Source organism: Indicator indicator, chromosome 2, assembly GCF_027791375.1.
Source record: "Indicator indicator isolate 239-I01 chromosome 2, UM_Iind_1.1, whole genome shotgun sequence".
Classification (NCBI taxonomy): Eukaryota; Metazoa; Chordata; class Aves; order Piciformes; family Indicatoridae; genus Indicator; species Indicator indicator.
In genome coordinates, this window is record NC_072011.1 from 19,441,692 (window position 1) to 19,466,902 (window position 25,211).

Below are 25,211 nucleotides of genomic sequence, written 5' to 3' on the forward strand. Positions count from 1 at the left end.
AGATTTATAATTAATGTTTATCCTCAAGGATCCAAAAATGCTCTATTAGGGATAGAATGCAAACTATTGCTGAATGTAAGTACACAGGATTTTGAGGGGGTTTGTTAGCTTCTTTCTTTTTTTTTTCTTCTTTCAAATACAGCCTAAATAGATAAACACAAAGAGGACTGCCCTCTTCCCTCTCCAAGTAATGCAGTCAGGAAGGGGATGAGTCATGTCCCTCCCTGTATTCCAGAGCATGATGAGAGAAGGGTATAGCAAAGCAAAACAAGTCTAAAGTCTGGCTAGCTTGTGGGCTCTGAACAGCCCTGGAGAAAACCATGCCTCATGAAATGCTCTACAATGAAGATTCATGTTTCTCTACAAGTCCTGTTGCTACCATGTACTGCCAGACTTGCAGACCTCCCAAACAGCTGGTCATGGCAGTCCATACTGAAATGTAAATGCTGGAGAATTTTCAGTGGTAGAGGTTGCTGAGCAAGTGTGAGATGTGAACCATTTCCATAAAGCCACAGTTCTGACTGCCCTCCTAGACATGCTGTGTGCTGAGTGTTGGGAATTAGTTGCAGATTTTACTTTTCTGCAGCTCCAGAACTCCCACCTATTTCACTACTGCTTCCTGCCAGCATGAGCAAGGATGGAAGGAAGTGACTCCCATGCTCTCATCACCTGCCTGATGTTGAGTTTCCTGCTGTGCTCTGGCCCAAGTGCTTGCATTTTCCCAAAGTGAACATGACTGTGACTTGAAATGAGGCAGTTTTGTGGAGTTGGTTTTTTTTGTTTTGTTTTGTTGTTTGTTTTTTTCTTTCTGGATTAATTTTAAATTAATTATTTTTTTACCAATTTCACCAAGTAGCTGCACAAGTGCTGCTGCTTAGCACAGAGAAGGAGGCAACTCAGCTGAAAGAATGAGTGACTGTGAGCTGTGCAGGAAGAGAGATATTTGTTTCAGTGGCAGCAGCAGCTTGTGCTGTGTTCAAGTTATTGTGAAACTGTAGCAGAGTCACTAGCTATTGTCATCATGTCTGAAAGGATAACCTTCATCTTGTATTTAAAGTGCAATAGATTCTAGCTGTGGTACATTTTATATATATAGCTAAATTCATGTAAGAAATATATGACTCTAGGTTCCCAGGTGGAATGCATAAGATGTTTTCATTCCATCTTACAGCCCTGCAAATACCTAAATATGAATGATTTCACTAGTTTCAGAAATTAATAAATGTTGTGATTTTATACAAATGTTCTAGAATCTGTATCTTGCAAGAAACAAACATTCTCTGTGAAAATAGCTGGCTTTAATTCCTTTAACCATAGTCATTGCACTTGCTGAAGCAAGTACCATTCACAGCATGACACAGCTATCTGTGAAATAATTTAGCTGCATCATGCACAGTCAGCAAAAGTTCAGCACTGTAATTTGAAGGAAGTGACTCCATACTTTCACTTACTGTCTGAAATACATGACACTTTTCCTTTCCTTCCTATCTGTCACAAAAGTTTGGGCAGTTTTATAATTATGTCAAAGTATCCCTTGTTAACAGCATGTTTACATGTGATTAAAAACATACTGTGGTTCTTTTTAATATGGCATTTTAATTCTCAAAAGTTCACCAACTATAAACCCTAAGAATTAATATCAATAGCATAAGCAGGTGCACTCACCAGGGATAGTTAAATGGTCCTTCAGTATTTCATTTGACTGAACACTTTAGAAATTACTTGATTCTACTGAATCACAGTGTTCATGGAAATTTCAGCTATGCAAGAAGCTGAAATAACCACCAACCTTGAGTTTTGCAGCATGAGTTCTGAAGCTTACTATCCTTGCTACATGTTGTTGTGTGTAAACTGTCTTACAAGAACACTATTACAGAAGAAAAACTTGCAAAGTTTTAGCAGCTTTGTAAATGCAAACTCTCACAGACATTAGGTGAATTGCATGTAGACAGTAGCACACCTCTTGGTTCTCTGTGCATGATACACCAAGGTGGCAAATCAGCCATGCCCTGCCTTTCCCCATCTCTTCTGGCTGCAGTAGCAGGATACCCTGGGGGTGTGGAGCACAGCACATGCTCACTTTTGGTTTAAATTAGGCACCTCCCCACTGTAATCTGTTTGTATATTTTCAAAGACAAAAATACTAAATTTATTCTAATTTTTATATGCATGTAATAGCCATTGCTCTGGGAAACTTACACCACAGAAACTGAAAAAGTCCTACAAAGAAGATATGAACCACTAGAAGGAAACTGACATCTAAATGTTTCTGAATAACATAACTTGGCAATAAATGTTCTAACTTCTTTTGAATACTAAGTAACACATGGAATATTACTTCCAGCTGCATATTGTAAGTCACTGGAAAGAAAAATACCTTGGCCTAATTAAACCTAGGAAAGACTGGAAATGAGCAAGAAGAAAATATTCTGTGACCAGAAAATAGCCCCAAAGTTGGAAAAGTATTTTAGAAATGCATATTTATTATTCATTTTATTTACAGAGAATAACTCTTAAGTAGTAAATCTCCCAGTTATGGCATTTACAATAATCTTGTCTCTTAACAGACAGCTATTAATGCCCACGATATGATATCACTTATACAAATTTCATTGGTCTAGCATTGACCAGAGAATTCAAAAACGTAAAAAAGATCAGTTTCTAGCTAATATTTAAAGTGAATATCCATCCTGCTCTATTTTTAGTACAATGGAAAGAGCTCTGAGAGTCATATGGTAAGGAACAACTCAGTCTCTACCAAGTGCTACACAAGCTGTGGAGCTTGCTGTTCAAAAGGATAATAAACAGTCCTTTTAGTCCAGCCAAAGTGATAAGAATAGCTGTGATTCAACAGCACAGTGGCATAAGTGTGTCCCTAAAATGTGATCTTCTGGAAACTGCTTTTAACACAATAGAACTATTACTTGGCCAGCAGAGGTGATGGCCACGTGCTTTTATTGCTATGAGCTGTGAAAATCAGTAGAATCAGAGACTGCTGTAGAAATGTGAATGTACTTTATGATAGTCTGTAGTAATTCTGTACATCTCTTATGTCTGTGTTCTTATAGCCACTTGGGCACTGAAGTAGAAGAAATGAGAAAGAGGCAGCAGTCACAAAATGAAGGAACATCAGCTGTGTCTCAAGCACCTGGAAACCAAAGGCCCAACAACACGTGTTGCTTTTGTTGGTGCTGCTGCTGCAGCTGCTCATGGTATGTCCTGTAGTATATTTGGTTCCATATCCACCAAAGGTAAACACTGAGAATGCCAAGCACTAGGAACATGTAAACTTCTGGGAGAGGATTGCTGCCAAGAGGCGTAATTTAACATTTCACTTAAAAATTTGATTAAACAATTCCCTGATTTGGTTGGACATCTTGTGAGGGGGAAGAAGAGAGAATAGTAAACTCAAGCTATATTTACCCTACTTATAATTAAATGAGAACATTTCAGTTGTAAGATTACTCTGCATGAATGAGAGTCTTGATGCTGAACATTTTATAATTTGCATTCAAATCATTTTTTTTTCTGCTTGTACTTTTGACATTTTAGTTCTCTGCATTCAGAAGGACATAAACGGTGGTGTCCATAAATGTGAATATATGGTGACCTGGTTTACTGCTTAGCTGTTGAATAATGTATATTCTGTAAATCTGAAAACACAAGTCTTAAATTTATCTTTTAACCAGTGTGGCATAATTTTAGTGGGGGGAAAAAAAAGGCCAAAATTTGTGTGTGCTTGTCTCTTCTTAAAGAAAAAGTTCACTTGGAAAACTAAAGCCAGTTTAAGAAACAGTTTTAAATTATCAGAGATGCATCTGGTCTTCATTTCTCATCTTCATGATCACAGTATTGAAATATTAATTGACATGCAGTCCTGTCAGAGCCTGTGCATCCTGTTACATATACAATTCAGTCTTTTTGGAGTGACCATTGCTTTATGTATCTGTGTTATTTTCATTTGAATCAACCACCTGGCCCCAGTCTAAAATCTATGGCTATTTGCCCCCATTATAGTTAAAGATACATGCCATCACATGCCCACCAAGTGTCAAATGGGACATTTTTTTTCCAAGATGCCACATCCTGGAAGCAGTACCACAGACGACCTGCCTTGGATTTAACTCAAATTCCTCCAGGAGGCAGAGAACATTTGGAGTAAGGACAAGATGAGCTCATACTTTTACAAAAGTTAATTTGCAGTGTGTCCAATCCATACAACAGAGGTGTTAAGTGTATTAAAAGGGAAGAAAATTGGGGATGTTTTGCCAGTGTTATCTCTGCCCTGTGACAAGGGCACGATGTAAGATTGCTATACTGTTACAGACCAGAGGTTCATTTAGCTCAGTATCCTATTTCAGCAAGTGTCCTGTGGCAGATGCCACAAAGAAAGGATAAACAAATGGACGCACACCTTCTTATCCTACCCACAGCAAAACTCCTCACAACTTCTGGCAATCTGCAATTTAGGGGCTTCCTGGCCCAGAGGTTATTCTGTGTGTTTTATAGCCCTTAATGGAATTTTCTTTCATTAATTTGTCAAACCGTTTTCTGAAACTCATCCAAACTTTTGTCACCCAGGGTTTCCTTTAGCAATAAATTCTACAATGGACCTGTGCACTCTGTGAACTGTTACTCCCTTTTATTTGTTTCAACTTACTAGATGTTAATTTCATTTAATTCTTCTTCGTTCTTATGATTTTGAAGAACAGCAAATAATTGTTCTTAGGATGACTGAGATTTTATAGAGATCTCTCTCATATCCCCCTTCTGTCTTCCATAATTCTCTCTGTTTAAATCTCTGTGATATAGCAAGTGACCCAAACCATGATTTATTCTTGTATCACCTACCTTGTGTTTCTCTATGTAGCTTTCCTATTCTGCCATCTCCTCTCTGAGATGTGTGACTAGATCAGTTGCAGTAGTCAAGACATGGATGCATCATGATTTGTGTTTGCTCTTGGTTTTTTTATTATTCCTAGCACTCCATTTGCTTTTAAACAAGTCCTGAGATGATGTTTTTGTAGTTATGTACCATGACTACAACATCTTTTTACTGAATGGGAATAAAGTCTTTCATTGGGCACATAGAGCCAGGGTTGGTTTATGCCTTTGTGGTGGGTTGAAATTACCCCCAAAATAAAATTGCCAGACCAGCTCAATTGGAAGCAAATGAGACTATATTTGCAATCAAACTAAAATCTAGAAATATGAAATGCAATGAATATGTACAAAATATGCAATATTTACATGTATTTGCAATTTATAAACCACACAAGAACTCCCCTGGACAAAACCAGGGGACTACTAATAGCTTCCCCCTCTCTGCTCCCTTCCCCCCCACCCTGTACAAGGCAAAAGAGAGAAGAAAAACAGAGAGTAGGTTGTTAGTACTTAGCCACAACAAAGAAATGCAGCCAAGGCCGGCAAGCCAGCAGAAGCAACCAGCTAGTATCTGCTAGAGCAAAGAGCTGAAAAAGAAAGTTAGTTTATACAACTAACTTTATGTTAGTTATCAGACCAATAGGATTATTTAGACCTTATCATTATTTTTCTTTTGCATCCAAGAGTAATTTATTTACATTCTACCACTTTCTACTCAATCTGTGGAAAAATTTCCTGGGCATCCGCCTAAAACTGCCACAGCCTTGCATACTGGAACATAAATGGCTATAAAAGTATCAGTCTAATTTCTGAAACTTAAGACAATTGATATTACTTTTAAGCATGCTACAGCAAAAGAAGTCTGATTTGACAGCTATACTCTTATTTGAAGCTTTCATGATGTCTGTGACCCTTGGAGTGCCTTCACTCCTTGGAATGCAAGGCACGAAAGCTTATGAATATTAAATGTAAATTAGAGTAAATATAATTTAAAATGTAGGATATCCCTTCATTTGCCTTAGTAGTTGTTTTTGCTGTAAATATCTTGTCTCTCAGAGGTTTGGATTTGGTTTTTTTGTTTGTTTGGGTTTGTGGGGTTTTGGGGGGTTTGTTTTGTTTTGTTTTGTTTTTTGTAAATTTAAGATAGTTTTCAGAATTAGGTCACTTGCATTTTCTAAAACAAAAAAATGTAGAACAGATGAGGCAATAAGCTTTTTCCAGCTCTATCTTCTGTGTTTCCACTGCAGAAACTCCATGAGAGGAAAAATAGGACAAAACTTTGAAAAAGTAAATATGCTTCAGAATCTCAGTTAGAACTAGGCCTGTTGCCAAAATTCATTTGATAAACTTGAACTGTCCAGGAACACTACAGATTACTGTTCTTGTTGCAGTCATGTACCCTAAAAAAGCTACAAAAATACTTTTCTAAAGGAAAAAAATTATATATAACAAACTTTAATAACTATTCATTATATAGTGGATTCTAGGTAGGTAATCCTCCAGGGCAGTTTTCTGTAATAGAAAGGATTTAAAAAGATAAAAACAGATAATTGTAACATATTTAACAGATTCTCTGCATTTAGTGTAATTACATACTTTCCTTAGTTCCACATTTCTTTATATCTGAGTAATGTGAGCTTCTCAAGATATAGTGTCTGGAAATATTGCTGGATTCATTAATGAAGATGACAATTTTTTTTCTGTCAATATCAAGATTAGGAGACTTCTGTTTTTTTAACACCAGTCTGTGTGACTGAGGATACTAATTTATCAGTGCCCTAATTACCTCACCTTTCATAGAAAATTGGAGTGGGGGGATGAGAGGATAGGGATTGGTGCAGCTTCTATTAAGATGCTTTCACTTTTATCAGTCTGAAGAGTTAATTCAGTAGATCATATATCCAAATAAATCATTATAATTCTAAAAATATCTTTGGTGAATCATGTCATGTTTGTTTTCTTCCATTCCACCTTGTGCTAAAATCAGAATAGGCATGAAGTCTTCAGTGTGCATAACAACATAGGCAAATATTCATACCCTTGTTTGTGGAAATAGTACCTTGCCTAACAGACACTTGTTAACAAAAAAGTTAGATCAAAAATTTATTCAGTACATCTTATTACAAACTTTTTTTTTATTTTAATAATTCCTTCTTAAAGAAATATTTGGAGTACTTCTCCACTGTTGTGGGATGCCCCTGGTAGGCAGCTCAGTCCCATACAGCCATTCATTCACTCTTGCCCTTTGGGACAAAGAGAATTGGAAGAGGGAAAGTGACAAAATGCACGGGTTGAAGTAAAGACAATTTAATAGATAAGACAAATGTGTGCCCAGATAAAGCAAAATAAGGAATCCATTCACTGCTTGTCATTGTCAGGCAGGTGTTCGACCATCTCCAGGAAAGCCAGGGTCCATCATGTATAACAGTTACTTGGGAAGACAGACACTACAACTCTGAACCTCTCTCCTTTCTCATTCTTCCCCATCTTTTATTGCTGAGTATGATGTCATATAGTGCAGACTATCCCTCTGGTCAGCTGGGGTCAGCTGTCCCCATGGTGTGCCCACCCAACCTCTTATGCACACCCATCCTGCTCACTGACAGGACAGTGTGAGAAAGAGAAATCCTTGATGCTGTGCAAGCACTGTTGAGCAACAGCTAAAACACTAGTGTGTTATCAACACTGTTGTGATCACATTTGTAAAGCACCATATGGCCTGCTGTGAAGAAAATTAAGTCCATCCCAGACAGGCATGTTACATCTACTGGCATTTATAATTGTTGTGGTAGCAAACTGCTGAGTTTACAAGAACAAAGCAGGACTGATTACCAAGTTTTAGATCGACTGGAAAAGCTGGAGATAAACAGAGTTCTTGAGTTGGCCATTTTATTGCAGTAGGTATGGTCAGGATGTTGCCCAACTAGCTTAAGCCCTGAACTAGTGCTGAGCATCAGTAGTGAAGGAAACAGTCCTCCTCAGTGGAGAGCACAAAGTGCTTCTGAATTTCCCAACATGACAAGCTTGTCCGTTTACTGAAAACACAGATGATATATCCTTCTGGAGATCTTACTACAGGACCTTTCTCTGTCATGGACCAGATATTGACATTAGATGTCTACTTCAGGAAGACTGCCTCTGCCATGTAACAGATAAGTACCAGTCAGGTACCTACGGTGCTGGACTGACTCTCACCCTGTCTTCCACAGAACACCATTCCCACAGAGGACAGGAGAAAAGGCTTCTTTACTAGGTGTAATTTGAATGACTCAGGTAGCCTGAGAGTTGCAAAATTTGCAGTAAGACTCCTGACATGATAGTCTATAACAACACTTTCTCCAGAGAGCTGCACATTTAATATTTAGTGCTATGGCTTTGCAGTTTTGAGCTCATCTTGGCAAGATAAGTGGAGAAGCCTGCCATTTCACCTCCCCAGCCTTATTTACAATCCACTACTCCAGCTTCCTGAGCAGACATGAAACCAGTCATTCTCTTGCAAGCACTTGTAAATCGCATTCTTTGAAGAAAAATCTCAAGACACTAGCACAGGGAAATTGGCTTATTCTGCCAATTTTGTTTTTCTTCCCCTTTTGTCTCCCAGCCACAACAGGAGCCATATCTTTTTTTTTTTTTTTTCCTCTCTTCCTTTCATAAGTTGCTCAGTGAATTTTGAAGCTGTGGGGTATTCCAATGCCTGATAATCCCTCTCCTTTTACCACACACAGAAGGTTCAGAAGGCATCTGGTATCTGCTCAGCAAGAGACTTTAACAGTACAGGAGTCTGGTGGACATAAAAAAGCTTCCAGGGGATAAGTGAAGATGATTACACAACTTTGCTTGGTTCTGTCACCCAGTTCAAATGTGTGAACTGCAAGGCCTTCACCTTAAAGGGAACAACTGCTCAAGTCTCCTGTAGAAGAGGGAAAGGGACTCATATATCCAGCAGCTCCAAGCTGTGCCCTGTACAAAAGCCATGTCTGTAATTTGATTTTTTTGTGACCCTTCCATGACTAGTTTCCCATACCCAAGAGATGCCAGGGAAGATAGGCTATTTGCCAGCTTGGCAGTAAGCAAGAGTTGCTCTTGGCAAGAAATCTCTTGCCTGTGACTGCTCTGAGTTACATCTGAAACTTCTTCCTGTTGACCTTGTTACACAAATATTTTTCTTTATTAAAGGGAACATTTTCCTTGCATTGGTATAACAGTTGACTTGGGCCTACAAGAAGATATTCCTGTCACTCATGCCGTGAATATGGGGTGACAGATTGTCTAAAGACAATTTTAAATTATAGGAACATTTTTCCCTCTAGGTTTCAATGTTTACCTCCTGCAAACAAAAACATACTGTGCATAGTAACACTAAATGAAAAACAACCCTAACACCAAAAAAAGAAAAATAAAAGGAACCCCCAACAAAATAAACCATCCCAAACCAAACAAACCAAGATTTTTTTTTTTTTTTTTACATTTGCCACCTCTCTAGTACTTAGAGATTAATATTTTTTTTTCTGGGATATTCAGTGTTATTTTGCCATATAAAAATTTTGTCTGATGTATGCATAACTCTACATAAAATAATCCCCAGAGGTCATAGGCATGGACTTTTTTATCTTATTTAACTATGGTAGAAAGTTTAGAGGAGAGGGAAACAAAGAGAGGATGGAAACAAAAAGAAACAAATGCAATAAATTATGGCCACATGTTCTAAAATATGTGGAAAATAAAGTCCATATCCTGATTTCCATGCCAGTCTTTAGCAGAATTTTTATACTAGGAGTTGGCTATAAGTGGGCTGGAACAAAAAGAGTTACCCAGGCTCCATGATTTTGTGAAAGCAAGAAAAGAAAATCTTTCTCCTTGAAACAAAAGCAATCCTTTTCAAGGGAATTTTTTTGCTTTCTATTTTTTACAAATTTTTAATTTTTTTATAAACCTAATTCTTTAATTCTTCTTTTTCTCCCTGAAAAGAAAGGAGGACAAGTTTGAAACAGATGTACTTAACTCTCTGCAATTTACCTTTTCAAAATATCACACCTGAGAAAGGCAAATATGGAAAAGTGAATTGGGAATTACTGTACTCTAGTGGAGAACAGAAAAGTGCAGACAACCGTACTCTATTTTACTGAAATAGAAGGTGATATATTAAAAAAATATTTAATGGGAAAAGATGTTCCATTCTGAGGCTTTTCATACTTTAAATCATCACAGGACTTCCTTATATTTTTAACATTTGCACTTGCAAATGGTCCCTCTCTTTCCTGAAGAATGATTTATTCTGAGGGATCGTAGGCTTAGCTAGCACAGGATGCTTTGTGAATCTAGGCATCATCTGTATCATCACGGGGCAATGGGCAGCACTGGTACTTACAAGAAGAGCACCAGTTCTACTGACAGGTAGAATTTAAAGCTGGATAAAATCCATTTTATGACCTATCACACAAGCTACTTACTGTGATATTCTAGAAAATCCGTCTTAAATCACCTTCTGGGAGGCCACAAGAGAAAGCTGCCCAGCAGACATTCCTTTTATCACTGGAATGCACCATGGGGTGATTGTGGGGTAAGGATTTAAATACTTAGTCCTCAGAAACGGGCCTCTCAAGGTTCCCTGAACTGCTTAAAATAAGAAATTAAAATTCTCAGCATTGGAAAAACAAGCAGAAGACACTCTAAAAATAAGTTGCTTGTCAAGTATTTTTTTCATTCTTTTGTAAGTTATGTTAACAGTACTTATTAAATAATGCCCAAGTAAAACGTTCTTTTCCCTTTAAAGTAAAAGCAAAAGATGATCTCTATAGTTTAAAAAAAATCAGAGGGGAGAGGTAGGTCTTCCTAGTTGGCTCACTGCTTTAGAATTCAGGCAGGCCAAGTTATTTTGCTGAATGTTTAAGTTCTCAAGGCAGGCTGGGGACAGGTGGCTTGCTGTAACAGTGTGAGAGCTGAAATCCCCCCCACCGACAATAACCAGGCTAGCTCAGTCTGAAAGCAAATGAAAAGCTGTATTTACAAGCAAAACTACAATCTATGATGAAATGCAATGAATATGTACAAATATACACAATTCACAACATTTACAAATATATACAATCAACACAAAAACACAACCAAGTTCCCTTTGCTTCCCCCGAGGGGCCTCTTCCCAAGGGGCCTCCCCCCCAGAAAGAATCCCTCCAGACTCACCTGGCAGAAGGCAGAGAGTTAAGAAGCAGAGAGGCTGTTAGACTTAGCTTGCCCAGGTCAGTGTGCTATCTTCAGCCAGAAAAGAAGAGGAAGCAGCCAGGCAGAAGCCCAGCAAGTTGCAAACCCAACCTCCGACTGTCCCAGCTTTGTTTTGAGTAGAGATTCTTAAACATTTCTATCTATCCAATGAAAGTGTTTAGAACAATCATTATTTTGCTTTCTTACACCCAATAGTGACTTATTTACATTCTTTAGCTTTATCTGCTTAAACTTTGCAAAGAAAAATTAAAAAGACAGTTTTAAACCATCACACTTGCTTATTTACATAACTTTCCTAGGGCATCAGAGCCTGACTTACCAACCTCTAGGCTTTGCACCTTTCTCTGACACTGGGCCACACTGTCCATGATAGCCTATTAATTCCTGGAAGTCTGATCTCCTTGAGCCAAAAGACAAATCTACCTTAGACATGATTCAATACACAGCTTGTCCCAGAGCTCCAGAGGTGGTAAGTAAAGGCAGCTTTCACCACTTCCTCACATTGTGAAGGTGTGAAATGCTACCTTTTGAAAGTGGGGAGCACGTTTCTTCTACATAAATGATGAGACAAGATGCAAAAGTATGCTAGATGAGGTCTCAAGTATACTAAGTGCAACAAACTACTTCTCTGTAGTTTTTCCAGTATGTGCTTCTAAAGAGTAAGATGTGAATACAGGAAATCTAAATGCTTCTGGCAACCTGAAAGGACTACAGAAATAAGATCTACAAAATGTAAAACTTTATGTGAAAACAACTAAAGGAAGCTTACAGTTAATCAGTTAAATCTCATGAGAATCTGTCTTGGTCACTGTGAAACCCTGTTCTAATCAAATACGTTTAATTAATCTAATTAATTATCAGATTATTCAAATACATCTCAATTCTCATTAAAAACAGCCCCCAAATCCCTATTTCCAAGCTCATGAACCACCTTTTATCTTCCTCCTTTCTTTCTTTTTGTCAGTCCTGTGCCATCTACCGGTAAAGCCCTGTGGAAGCAAAGGGTCTTGAACAACCTTTGAGTAGGGGCAGGTGAGCCACCAGCTGCCACAGCAGCAGCAGGGGTTTTTCCATAGGTTTTTTTGCTGAGCAGAAGCAGCTTTGGTGCAGCTCATTGCTTTGTGTGTCATGGGAAGTAAATTAAAATCTTGCAGTTCTCTAGGAGAAAGCTGTAAGCTACACAATGCATTTCATCAAGTGTCTGCAAAGGGGTGGTCACTAATAGACTGCTAGCCTACCATGAAATCATGGTGAAAGCACAAGACATTACACAGACATTCAGCATAAATAAATGATTTAAAATTAATTTTCAACCAACAACTCTAATTTGAAAAAGTCTTTTAACACCCTAAACTGAGTCTAACCCCATGTAAACTGGCAAATGTTTGTATTTTCAAAGGTGTGAGGAAAACTTGTTCCTCCCATAATAAAATAGAAGTCTAACGTGAAGAGTGGAGGGATAGCTTCTTAAGCAGCTGGTCTGTTAGCTTCGATTACAAGTAGCAGAATCCTCACTAACACTGGCAGCAGCCTTGGGCTTTATGGGTCAGCCTTTCCTAGTATCAGTACTTTATCCTTAGTTAATTTCATTTTGAGGAACAGATGGAGGATCTTGTATTTACTGACATTTTCACCCATCTGTGATAACAGAGGCAGGTTAGAGAACAGGTTGAACATAAACATATTAGCAACTTTTTAATAAATGTTTCTGATGCCTCACAAACTAAATGCACAATCCTAGGTGTATAGTACTACTAAGATAAGAAACTCACCAATCTAACTGCAGATAGTGGACCAATTTCAAGCAAACAATTCTGTAAAGAAAATTTGAATGAAAACAAAATAAAAATCAGAAGTGCAGTCCTTCTGGAATGAAGAACAAATACATGCTCAGAGGAGATTTGGGATTACAAAAGGCTCATTCTAATCCAGCTATGCATAATGCTCACAGCAGCTCCTTAGAAGAAGATAGCAGACTAAATCTAGTTAACTTTAGAAAATTATCTTGATTCTGCCATGGCACAGCACACAGAGTGTATTCAGGGACAGCTGCTCTTGAGAAGACTAGAAGGAGAGAAAGAAATGGCAGAACCATAGCCACTGGGGTAAAGCAGTTTGATGTTGCCTCAGACGTTGCTTAAGAGATGGATTGCGTCAGAGAATTAATGTCTTGTCTCTTCTTTGCCACTCCTGTCCATTTCCCACCTGTCGGTGCCAAAATGGTATTCAGCTTAGTGTCTGTAGAAAGATTGGTAATATCATGACAGATTTTCTGTCACTAGAACACAGTTGACTGTTGCTCTGAAACAGCAAACAAAAAAAAAGAAACAAAACAAAAACAAACCCAAGAGTGCTGAGTACGCCTGAGTTCAGTTTACACTGTGATTTTCAACTGTTAGGAATTTGGAGCCCTTGAAATCTCTCCAGTAGGTTTTGGGATTTTTTTTGTTTGTTTCTTTATTGTGAACTTAACAATTATGTATTTACACAAAGATGCTTTAACTCAGGAGTCTGTGGAAAATTACAGAAATGGAAATGTGTGTGAGAGGTCAAAATGGGTCTGAGATGAAAATACAGGCTGAGGCAAAATGTGTTGATAGATGATGTCATTTTAAAGTCAATAAAGTGGCCTTGTGAATCCTCCTAACCTTATTTATTGTGGAGTTTATTAAAAACTTATATATCTAATATGCAAAACTAGTAATAAAAATTCTTATCCAAATTAAACACACTGTCTGTGTGTATACTAGTAAACTACACAGGGCTCAAGCAATCAGCCATATAGTTAAACTGTTAGCAAGTGTTAACTCCCTGGCAGAGTTTGGCCAGTGCCAAACTGCAGAGTCTCAGGCAATGATCTGCCAAAGGCGCAGAAGCTTTGTTTTGGATATGATCATTATGGACTGGGACTATATGGTGCAAATCAACCTCAGGGCTAGAGAACTTTCCTAGCCCACTCTATCTGTATAAGAATAAGTGCAAGATGCAGTTCTTAGCCAAAAGGGGAAATAAATTAGGCTACTTAAATCTGTCAGCTGCAAAATTTCCATCTTACAAAAGTTTACTTTTTTTAACTATGTATCATTCCAAATCGGATTAAAATGTCAGTTAAAACAGGAATAAATGTCTAGTACTTCTGAGGGGAAAAATGAAATAATGTATTATGGAAATGAGACTGTAACCCTAGTAGATAACAGTTGATGGAGATCCTCTCCGTAGAAAAGTGGGTCACACATTCTTTATGTGAGGCAGTGTGGTACAGATGGTGACTCTGGCTCTTCTGAAGTAGCTGATTGAGGGCCTGATACCTGCAGATGCTGAGCACCCATTATGGGACAACGGATATCTTCAGTTCCTGCTGATATCCACGTTGAAAGTGCTTCCCAGCTCAGGGCCTTATCTAACAGAAAATCTGGAAATCAGCAATCAACATCCATTTACACAGATGCCTGTACTATATACACAAACTTACATGGTGATTCTCAGTCCTGTTTGTTAATTTGACAGGTATTAAAGTGAAAGATCTTCCATCTTATTTGTCTGTAATGTGAATAAGCATAAGCTAGTTTGGTCCAGGCTAATTTCATAAAATATGGTGTTCATAAACATCAGGGAAGGAATTGTACTTTACAAATACGTAAAGCCCTCTTTAACTGAGGAACTTTACAACACCTTGTGGAAAAAAAAAAAAAACAAACCTGTGACTGTTCCCAGGCATCTCCTCCCATTTGGAAACTGCAAATAAATCTATAGAATCTAAGGAGTGGCCCTAAATAGGCTCAGTTCTTTACTGATGCTGCTGTTTTCATGTCTGCAAACTAACTATAGTACAACAACAACAACAAAAACAAACAAACAAAAAAAAAAGAAAGCCACTACAGAAACTAATTGAGACCATTAGACTTGCTAGTGGACTGAAAAACTTATTCATCCAGTTACCCTTTCAAAAAATACAATTTCTATTCCTTTGAACATTAGATAACAGACACTTTTAATTGTCTCAAATATATGAAGGAATTGCTTACAAAATAGCTGTAGCCAGGAGTAAGGACACTGAGGATTGTCTAGTAATTAGATGTACCCATTGTACAAGATGGAATATGAATGGTAATGTTATTCTGAATGGGAGAATGAAGCTGACAGCCAGACTAGTGATCTGTAGGGTGACCTGACAAGAGAAATACATCCTTGAGTTGAATCTTGCCTAAAGCAGAAACAAGCTTTACGGTAATGAAACAAAGCTGGAGTAACTCCATTAGGAATCACTGGCATGCAAGCTTGGGCAAGCCAAGGATTTCTTTCCAATGCAGAAATTACATTCTACATCTGAGAACAAACATCTCTAACATTTATCCTACAAAAGACAAAAAAATTCTAAAAGTTGGAATAGATTCTGGTATGGCTATCATTATGTGAAAGTAATATCACTTTAAAATAAAATCCAGTGGAAAACATATTTTCTTATGGATTTTCAGAAGAACAAAACGCATCTGAGAGAAAAAGGAGAGTTCGGGAAAATCACATTGCTTTAAATCACTAGGTTTTTTTTCTTCTCTTGCACCTTTACAACTTTTGCTCACTGCTAGTCTAAATTTAAGGAAGATATTGTCCTTTATTTCAGAAGTTCAAGTACAGTTCACATGGGTAGTTTCCATCTGCCTTTGTGTGTCTGCTGAGATGCAGTAGCTGTAGCTAGGTAGTTTAAATCAGTCTCATATGAAGAGACGAGGAAAGCAAATTCAGCAAGACTGTCCATTTACAGTACTTGTCTTCTTTCATGTACTTTTTAGCCCTCATTGGCCTTGAAAGGCTTTCAGTCCTTCACCCTGAAGTCATCTTGAAGTGTAAATATCATTACATTTTTTAAGTACACCCTTGTTCCCCAAATTTTCTTCAATCACAGTCTTTCTTTAAATATGATTGCAGTAAATGTGTTGGTTGTGGCACCGATGGCCGCATCTGAAGCACTGTGTCTGGTTCTGGGTTCCTCAGTACAAGAGACCTGAATATAACTGAAGGACTCTGAAGAAAAGATCACAATGACAAGGCGAGAGAGCGTATCTCCAACAAGGAAAGGTTGAGAGAGCTGGGATTGTTCAGCCTGGAGAAGAAAAGACTCAAGGGGATCTTATCAACATTTACAAATACCTGAAAGGAGGATGAACAGATAGAGCCAGGCTCTTTTTAGTTGTGCCCAGTCACAGGACCAGAGGCAATGGGAACAAGCTGAAGCACTATGAACATCAAGAAACACTTTACTGTGAGAGTGAGTGAACACTGACACACGATCTCAGGTTGCCCAGAGAGGCTGTACAGTCTCCATTCTTGGAGATATGCAAAACCCATCTGGACATGATCCTAAGCACCCTGCTCAAGTTGGCTCTGCTCAAGCAGGGACAGCGGACAGGATGACCTGCAGAGCTCTGTCTCTTCCTACCTCAAGTGTTCTGTGATTCTGTGTTCAACTTGTCAGGCTAAACTCAGATCTTAAATGTTTGCAAAACATTTTTCAGGGGGTTTCCAGCAAGTTAGGTTTTTTGCTACCAATCTGCTTCTGAACATTTTCTAAAAGAAGAAAGAATCAGTATAAAAATTGCCATGAAGATCACATGGTAAAAAGCAGTCTATGATGGAAGATGAACTGAAGTGGATTTTTGGTTCTACAAGGCTTTGCTTTCAAATTCTTCTTGGGGTCCAAAAGGAAAATGCAATTTGGACAAATGTGAAAGCCTGTCTGCCAAACGCACACTGAATTCAACTTTTATGGAAAATACAGTAGCAGAATAAAACTCATAGCTTTAAAAAGAAACTGTTAATCTGACTGTCCACTATAAAAACAGAAAAGGTCACCAGATTTTAGATTATTCAATTTAAATTGTTAAATACACAGCAAAGGGAATAGATAGGAACACTGCAGATTCACAAAAACCTGTTTAGGTACTTGCTTCGCTGAGCACATCCCTCTGTGACTTACTTTACCTTAGCACTCGTATTTCAGTAAGGATGATCCACCTTTACAGTGGCATGTGGGATGAAATTTAGTAACCTTATATAAATGATCTTACATAAACTCCAAAATCTTGGCCAAGACTTCCCATTAACAAAGAAATTATTATATTCTTAAGCACTAGATCACTTGAGTTTAGTTCTGCTTTTACTCAAGTTGGGGAGATGAAAGACTATCAGGACTGAGCTAATGTCCTATTTGGCTATACCTTAATGGCCTGAGATGAAATGCTTTAGATATCTTAAACCTTAATTTTAACCAATCTTCCTTTTTTATTGTTTATTTTTATATTTTATTGCTTATTTATATTTTTATTGTGGAATCTGTAAAGACTTTGGCCAATAATGTTGCATCCAGCACAGTATTAAGAAAGCACTGCAACTGAAAAGCATCAGGAAATTCAGCCTGCTCCATCCTACCTCCAAAGTATGGCAGAAACATAAACATTCAGCTGAACTGAGAAGTTTCTTATTTCTCATGGGAAAGTTCACAACTCTGAACCACGATGAGCTAGCCTTATCATAAGCCTTTGATCAAAAGAATTCATAGATCTTAGTCCAAATTTTCTGAAGGTAGGACCTTAGTGTTTTTAAGTGTATTTTCTTCTAAACTCTCTCAAACACCTCACAAGGCTAAAAGGGATTTCCTCACACAGAAAAGTCTAAATAGGATTGCAACAGCAGCACTATGGAAGAAAGACAGGAGGATTGTCAGTAATTCCTTCAGTCATCCATGGATTGTTGTTACAGTATAGGTGTCAGAAATACAGTAGTAGACAGGCCAGGGTATCTGTATCTCTATTCCTATGACCACACACTTCACAGCCATACCACCAGTGCCACTGTTCAAGTTATCTCAAGACTGGTTTAGGAAAGCAGACAACTTCAAAATAACCCAAAAACAAATGCAGGTTTTGCTGTGCTTTAGAATTTTGATGCAGTGAAGCATTGCTCTTTAAGCTTCTCACCACAGTATAAATATGATTCCAGGTGAAAGGTGGGGCTGCTAACTTGTTTGCAAGTAGTTTGAATAAATTTCAGGTATGATGAAGAGTCATAGCTGCTGGATTTTCTGATAAACTGTTTTTTTTTTTTTAATTAGAAAATCACTTTTCTTGTAATCAGAAAACTTACTGGAAAAAACAGCTACCATGACAGAATGTAGTTTTTCTAAAGAGCTCTTGAAATTTAAGCACAATATTTCTTTTAAACCTATTATTTGATTACATTAACTATAATTACTTATGAAAGAGTAGTTAGAATAATGGTTACTAACAATGAGTGGCAACTGATTATTTAATTTTAAAATGTAATGATAATAATTTTTTAAACCATCAAAAATGTTATGAAATTTCACTAAACTCAACCTTTTCCAAAAACATTGTTTTGTGGGAAATCCAGTTCAGAAATAAATTATCATTAACTGTCAAATCCATGCAGAACAAACTCAGTTCTGGTCAGCTCCATTCTCTATAAAACCCCAGTGGAAGGGCCCCAATTAACAGCTTCTGCACCCATCCTGAGTACCAAAAGACAGACCAGAAAAATTCCACCTGGAGCTCTCCTTTGGATCACGGGATTTATGGTGTGTGGAAAGGTGCATATGGGAGCCAGAAGTCTGCATGCTTTACTGTTACTGGATCCTGAGCAGACAATAAGCTTTTCAGTTGAAAGTACATTCACAGCACACATAAGTGCCCAGCCGTCTGTTACAGACTGTTTCTCAGCTGTATGCTCTTCAAACATAGAGATGGAAAAAAGAAAAAAAATATGAAGTACACCACACTACAATGTAGGAAACTGAATCAAGGGGGCAATACTACCAAGAAAAACTATAGAGGAAGAAACTGAATGTTTTCTAGTAATCGGAAGAGACAAAGCATCTGTTTTTATCTTTTTTTTTTTTTTAATTAATATTTATTTAACTTCTTGTGACCATCCAGTTATCACTGCAGGTCAAAATGATGAGATCACAGTGGAAGCTGAACAAAGAGCTAGGAGGTTTGTGACTCCACATTCCCTTCTTCATCTGAAGCTTTGAAATATTGGATATATCTCTTGCAAATATTTGGATTATGTATTTAAAAAAAAATTCTTTTTTTTTGCATGGGGTGAGGCTTGCAGAATTAGATTTCAAGTTTATGAATTCTTCATGCAAGCACATATGGTTTTTTTCACTCTAAAACAGCTGAATCCAAGCTGGAGCCTCTGCTTGTTTGGTGGGGTTTTTCTTTTAAAAACAATTTGGATTTGTGGTGGTTTGATCCTGGCTGGGAGCCAAATGCCCACCGAAGTTGCTCTATCACTCCCCTTCTTAGATGGACAAGGAAAAGGGGAAAATAACAAAAGCCATTTATAAGATAGAAGCAATTTAATAATACCGATAAGCAAAGCAATAGACTGTGTGAAGTGAAAACAAAGAGAGATGTTGTTCTCTTCTTCCCATCAGCAGATGGTGGTCGATCTCGGGAAGCAGGGCTCTATGCGTAATGGTTCCTCTGGAGGACAGGCGCCATGGACGAATATCCCATAATTCCTTCTTTCACTTAGTGCTTATATCTGAGCTGATGCCATATGGCATGGAATATCCCTTTGGCCAGTTTGGGTCAGCTGTGTCCCCTCCCAAGGTCTTGCCCACCCTTCAGATTCTCAGGTCGGGGAAATGTTGGAAAAACACTTCCTGGATCCTTGTTCAGCAGTAGCCAAAACACTGCTGTGTTATCAACTACTGCTGCAAAACGCAGCACTGGAAGGATGCTTTGAGGAGAATTAACTCCAGCTCAGCCAAATCCAATACAGGATTAAAAATGTCTCTCACTCTATCTTTTCACCTAGGGCAAATGTAAATCTGGCACTAAGAATACTCAGAACTACAGGTACCTGGACTTTTTGATAGGAGTTCATAGTTTCAGTGGGCACTGCCAAATAGGATGATTATAGCCATATGGTAATTGCTGGCTTTTTCCCACCAGGCTGCTTTTCCGTGCCAGTCTGCTAAACACAATCACCATCATTTAGCTGTAAGAACAAAACAATTCATTTTTCACTCAGAGAGGGATGTAGCTATTTTTCACTGAAATCCTAACTTATTTTCTGGTACATTCTATATTTCTCTAATTAATTCAGTGAAGATCTGTAAATCTTAGCCCATTAAAGGACTAAGATGGACATGAAGTAAAAAAAAAAAAAAATCATATTTTTTAAAATGTATTTCTTCTTTGGAAAAAAAAAAAAAAGTCATGTTCTATTGGCTGAGTTAAGAGCAGATTCTGCAAGTCTGTAGTTTTTACTGTTTCATATCTTTCTGTGGATGAACTGCATATCACTTATGCTGGCCTTGGAGACCTCCACACAAGCTTCTGCTCTAGAATTTATTTGGTGCCACTAATTTGGCTGAAGTTTCCTCTGCATTTCTATGCTTTGCATATGCTGATATTATTACTACAGAGTGCTTTAATCTGTCTCACTCTTCTTACAAGGAGGTAATAGATAAGAGGCCACGACGTATGGTTTTGATGGCTGATGCATCCACTTTCTCTCTAATACAGCCAGGGGATGGGAGGATATAACTAAAGTTTATCTGAGCCTATGAAAATATGTAGTGCAAGGCATCACTTCATAGCAAAACATGACTGTAGCTCCTGTTTTCCTCAGAATAACTATTCTGGGTGTTATTCACTTAAGAAAGTGAATTCTTTTCCTACCTGTGATAGAAGCAAGTTTTTAACGCTTTACTCAGCTGTTAAAGAAAAAAAAAAGAACTTATCCTTTGATAATATTGTGCATGTAACATTTCATTCTCATGGATGCTAATTTTTAGCCCACTAATAAGGAGATAGAAGGCAGTATTATTGACTAAACTCTAATGATTTTGAGATTAATATGTCTATATTGTTCTTTATAAATGGATCACAGTAGTACTGCAGTAATTTTTCGTTATTATTACTTTGCACAGTAGAGCAAAATCATCATGATCCTCTGTTCATAAGAAAACACAGACCTGACTAGTTTTCACTGCTGTCAGGTTTAAATATTCCAGCTGTCAGAAAAACAAGGTGTCAGAAAAGAATTTTATCTTTGGTTTCATGAAAGAAATTAAAGAGTGCTGATACAGTGGTCTGTTGCATTATCATGCAGCATATTGGGACCACATCCATTTCTGAGTTCTGCCTCATCATGTAGGAGTGAACTTGTGACTAGACCTGTGCAAATAATTGATTTTCCAAAGGCTGATTGTTGGATCACAGCAATGAAGACAGTCTGGTCAGTTTCAACCACAATCAGAAATTAAAAACACACTGGCATGCACTTTTCTGTACATCCAAACTAAAAATAGGAAAAATACTTCTCTGTTCATTAAATAGGTTTTAAGACAGATACTTATCGTAAAAGTAAAGGAATCAAAGAGCTTGGAAACTTTGTATTGAAAAGTGAAGGTATTTGCCCAGCTGGTGAAGGATCTCGGATTGGTGCCCATCTTTGAGTCAGAGGTTTCCAAAACACCTTCCCCTCCCTTCAGGAAAATGCACAAATATGTTCTTGTTTCCAGGCTCTCTTCTCAATTATGTTTACAATATTTTACTTTATGTTAAATGCTTAAAAGTATTAATTACACAATGATTTGCATTAAAAGTCTCCTGTTTCTGGTGTGTAATAATTATTCTATTGTTTTCAACAAAATGAAATAGCTTCAGCAGAACAGCCCAAAAGACATCTACTCCATTGCACTCCCACAGGAAGGACATTTCAAATCCTGAATGAGTGCATTAATGTGCTTCTCTAAAGGAGGGCTTATTCCCCTCCAAAGAACTCTGAAAAAGTAATTCCTTTCTGATTATATCTGGTAAATTCAAACTGTGTCAGTCATATTTTACATCAAACTGGCCATTTTACATCATCCATCTGGGGAATTTTAAAATCACAATTAAACCTTTATTTTAATTGTAATTTAACTGAACGCAGAAAGTTGTGTTTTTCTAACTTCCAGTCCACTGGGACCTCCCCAGAAGCCAGGACTTTGAGTAAATAATGAAAAGTGGCTTGGTGAGCCTGTCTGCCAACTCTTACTGTTCTTGGGTGTAACCCATCCAGCCCTATAGACTTCTGTGCATCTAAGTGGCCTAGCAGGTCACTGACCACCTCATCTTTAATTATGACAACCTTGTTCTGCTTCTGCTCCTGCTCCCTGTCTCCCAGCTCATGGGACTGGGTGTCCAGGGGAACAACTAATTCTACTGCTAAGGACTGACACAAAGTAGGCATTGAGCACCTCAGCCTTTTCCTTATCCTTTGTCACAATGTTTTCTCCTTCATCCAATGATGGATGGAGATTCTCCTAGTCCTCCTTTTGTTGTTAATGTATTTATAGAAACATTTTTTATTGCCCTTAACAGCTGTAGCTAGGTTGGGTTCTAGCTGGGCTTTGGGTCTCCTAATTTTCTCCCTTTGTAGCCTCATTTCATCTTTGTAGTCCTCATGAGAGGTCTGCCCACTCTTCCAAGGGCCATAAACTCTCCTTTTGATGCTAAGGCCAGCCAAAGTTCCCTATTCAGCCAGTCTGGTGTCCTTCCCCACCAACTCGTTTTTTGGCACATGGGGACAGCCCACTCTTTTGCATTTAAGATGTCCTTCTTAAAGCATGTCCACCTTTCCTGGACTCCTATATCCTTCATGGCTGCCTCCCAAGAAACTCTGTCAGTCTCCTGAACAGGGCAAAGTCTGCCCTCCAGAAGTGCAAGGTGGAAGTTTTACTGACCCCTCCCCTTACTTCCCCAATGATTTGAAAACTCAGTCATTTCATGATCTCCATGCCCTAGGTGGCCTCCAATCTTTACTTCCACCACAAGTTCTTCTCTGTTCACAAGAGGTACTTTTTACAGTGCTCTCCAGGGCAATAAAAGCATAAAAGTGTGCAGAACAAACCTTCCGTAGGAATAGAAAACAAACTAGTGCTTCTGCTTTCCACTTAAATGATGCCTTTAGACACTCCAAACTAGTAGTTTTGCACTAGTAGTTTTGTTGTGGGTTTATATGGATAACTTTCATGACTAAATTTTAAAGCTATCTACTAGATCTACTCCAACTAATAAATAATAATAGCGCATATTTACTACAAATGTCTCTCTAGAATACTTCCCTTGCATTTAACTACTTTTTCATAAGGGATATCAGCAACTTCCTTTTCTTAAAGCCTTAACAAAGTAAGATCATTTTGTTAATCTTTATCCTGTTACTTTTGCTCTGTTCAGTTTTATACTATATAGCATAATTCTTCTGACATAATCAACTAGCTTCTGTGATAGAATAATATATGAAAGACACACAGGGTGCTTTGCTGCTGAGGAGTACTTGAATTCCACAGAGAAATGTGAACAGGGTATTTTCAGCTGAAGGTAGCAATACAGAAAATTGCAAAGCAGTGTTGTCATTTTGAGGTAAAAGGTAGCAATCTGTTATTATTGTCAGAGTTATTTAAAGCCTGCTTTCATATTCGCTTTGCAGTCACAAATGTGTAAATATTTAATTTTTTATCTAAGCAAACGTGGACCAGTGTCCTGAGTAAAAACAGAACATGTCTGAATTTAATGTATTTCTATCTTAGAATGGTGGTTTCTGTCACAGGGAAAACATATCAAAAGTAATGCATCTAATGAAACTCCAGACTTGACAGGTTTAGATAAATAAAAGTTGAAATGTAGTGCTAGTGTTTGCCACTGGAACACAATGCAGAATTTAGGCCAAGATGTATTGTAAATTTAGCACTGTTTTAAATACAATACACAACCCTGAGAAGCAGAACAATTCTTTCTTAAGAGTTTTCCTGATTTTGCAAGTCTGACTAACTTCAGTCATTGAACTCTAGCTGTGAGTGGTGAGATGAAGGAATTAGGGCCAAATGTGTACTTCACATTGCCATGCTGGTACAGATACCAGAAACGTGCACACTACATTCTGGGCCCATCATCTGCACTTTTTGTTGAGATGTAGTCTTGCAGAAAATCAAAATGCATAGGGCCTATCCATTACTTCTTTTATAAAAAACAGCAATGAAGTCAACATGACTTTCTTGTCTCTTTTCCTATTTCTTTTTCTTACTCATTAGCATTCCACCTAATCAGCCCATGTTGGTTTTCCTAACTGTAGCAGAGATTTGCATGAGCAAAATAAACAGCATTTGATACCAGACATCAACTTAGATTAGCAGAGTAGCTTAACTGCTCTCAGATGAGTCACCTTCTACTTGCAGTAAGACTCTGCATCCAAACCTTGAATGTTTATGGCCCAAGTAAGTTATCTCAGTACAGCTTAGCTATGATGGAGGATAAATGGTCAGCTTCTTTCTCTTTTGGATAGTCTCAGGTGAACACCCTGTTACACAGCCAACATACACAAGCTGTTTCCTCTGTCCATGGTGTTACTCTTCCATGGAACCAAAAGACACTCAGTTCTCTGCACCCAGCAGAGAAGACAAATGCTGCTGTACCTATGGACTGCACAGGAGGGAAGGATGGAGGGAGAGAGAGAAGTTTTGTGCCTTCCCTGTTTCTCCCTCATCCCAGCTTTGTGCTCCATCCAGATGCAAGGTGATGCTAAGCAGATACATGTATGGACTTAAAGATTACAAGACAGAAAGTGGATGGTCCCTTTTTTTCTAACCTCCTGTATATGGAATTCCCATTGGCTTTCCTGGGTGCTCCCTCTGTAGATTGACAAGCAACAGGTCAGAGGAGACGGAAAGGTTTTTTACCTGCCAACCCCAGAGTTCAGGATGTGTTGTTTCTCCTGCAGCAGTTGATGACACCCTAACACCTTAGCAGCACTGGAGCTGCATTCCTACGCTGTAACAGGGGAAGCAGGACCAAGGGCCTGAACTAAGGTCTTGGCAGGTAAGTGAAGGAGCAACCAGTATCAAACAACTTTGTTTGAAAGTGTACGTCTTTGTAATGTTTAAGTCTTAATATGTGCTCTGCTTTTCGTGGAAGCTTAAACTTCCAGTTATTAAAAGAGTATTTGAGATCACCTATTAAGTCTGCCAAATGCTTGAAAAAATGCTGAAGAAACTCATAAATGCATAAGGGATAGAAAGAAAGGTTATTTATGCT

General features: G+C 38.1%; 1 protein-coding gene across 3 annotated transcripts in view; it reads left to right on the top strand.

Annotated features, from left to right (window-relative positions):
• Nucleotides 1-25,211, top strand: part of RGS17 (regulator of G protein signaling 17) — a 75,784-nt gene that overhangs the window by 43,186 nt on the left and 7,387 nt on the right. The window contains exons 1-2 of one of the 3 annotated variants that reach the window (XM_054396162.1): nt 369-439; nt 3,069-3,212. The exons of 1 other annotated variant lie outside the window; for it this stretch is intronic. In XM_054396162.1, the coding sequence (XP_054252137.1) occupies nt 381-439; nt 3,069-3,212 (203 nt within the window). In that variant the 5' untranslated portion in view covers nt 369-380. Of the gene's footprint in view, nt 1-368; nt 440-3,068; nt 3,213-25,211 lie in introns of those variants that run through there. One more of the 3 variants, XM_054396152.1, reaches the window with a different exon arrangement.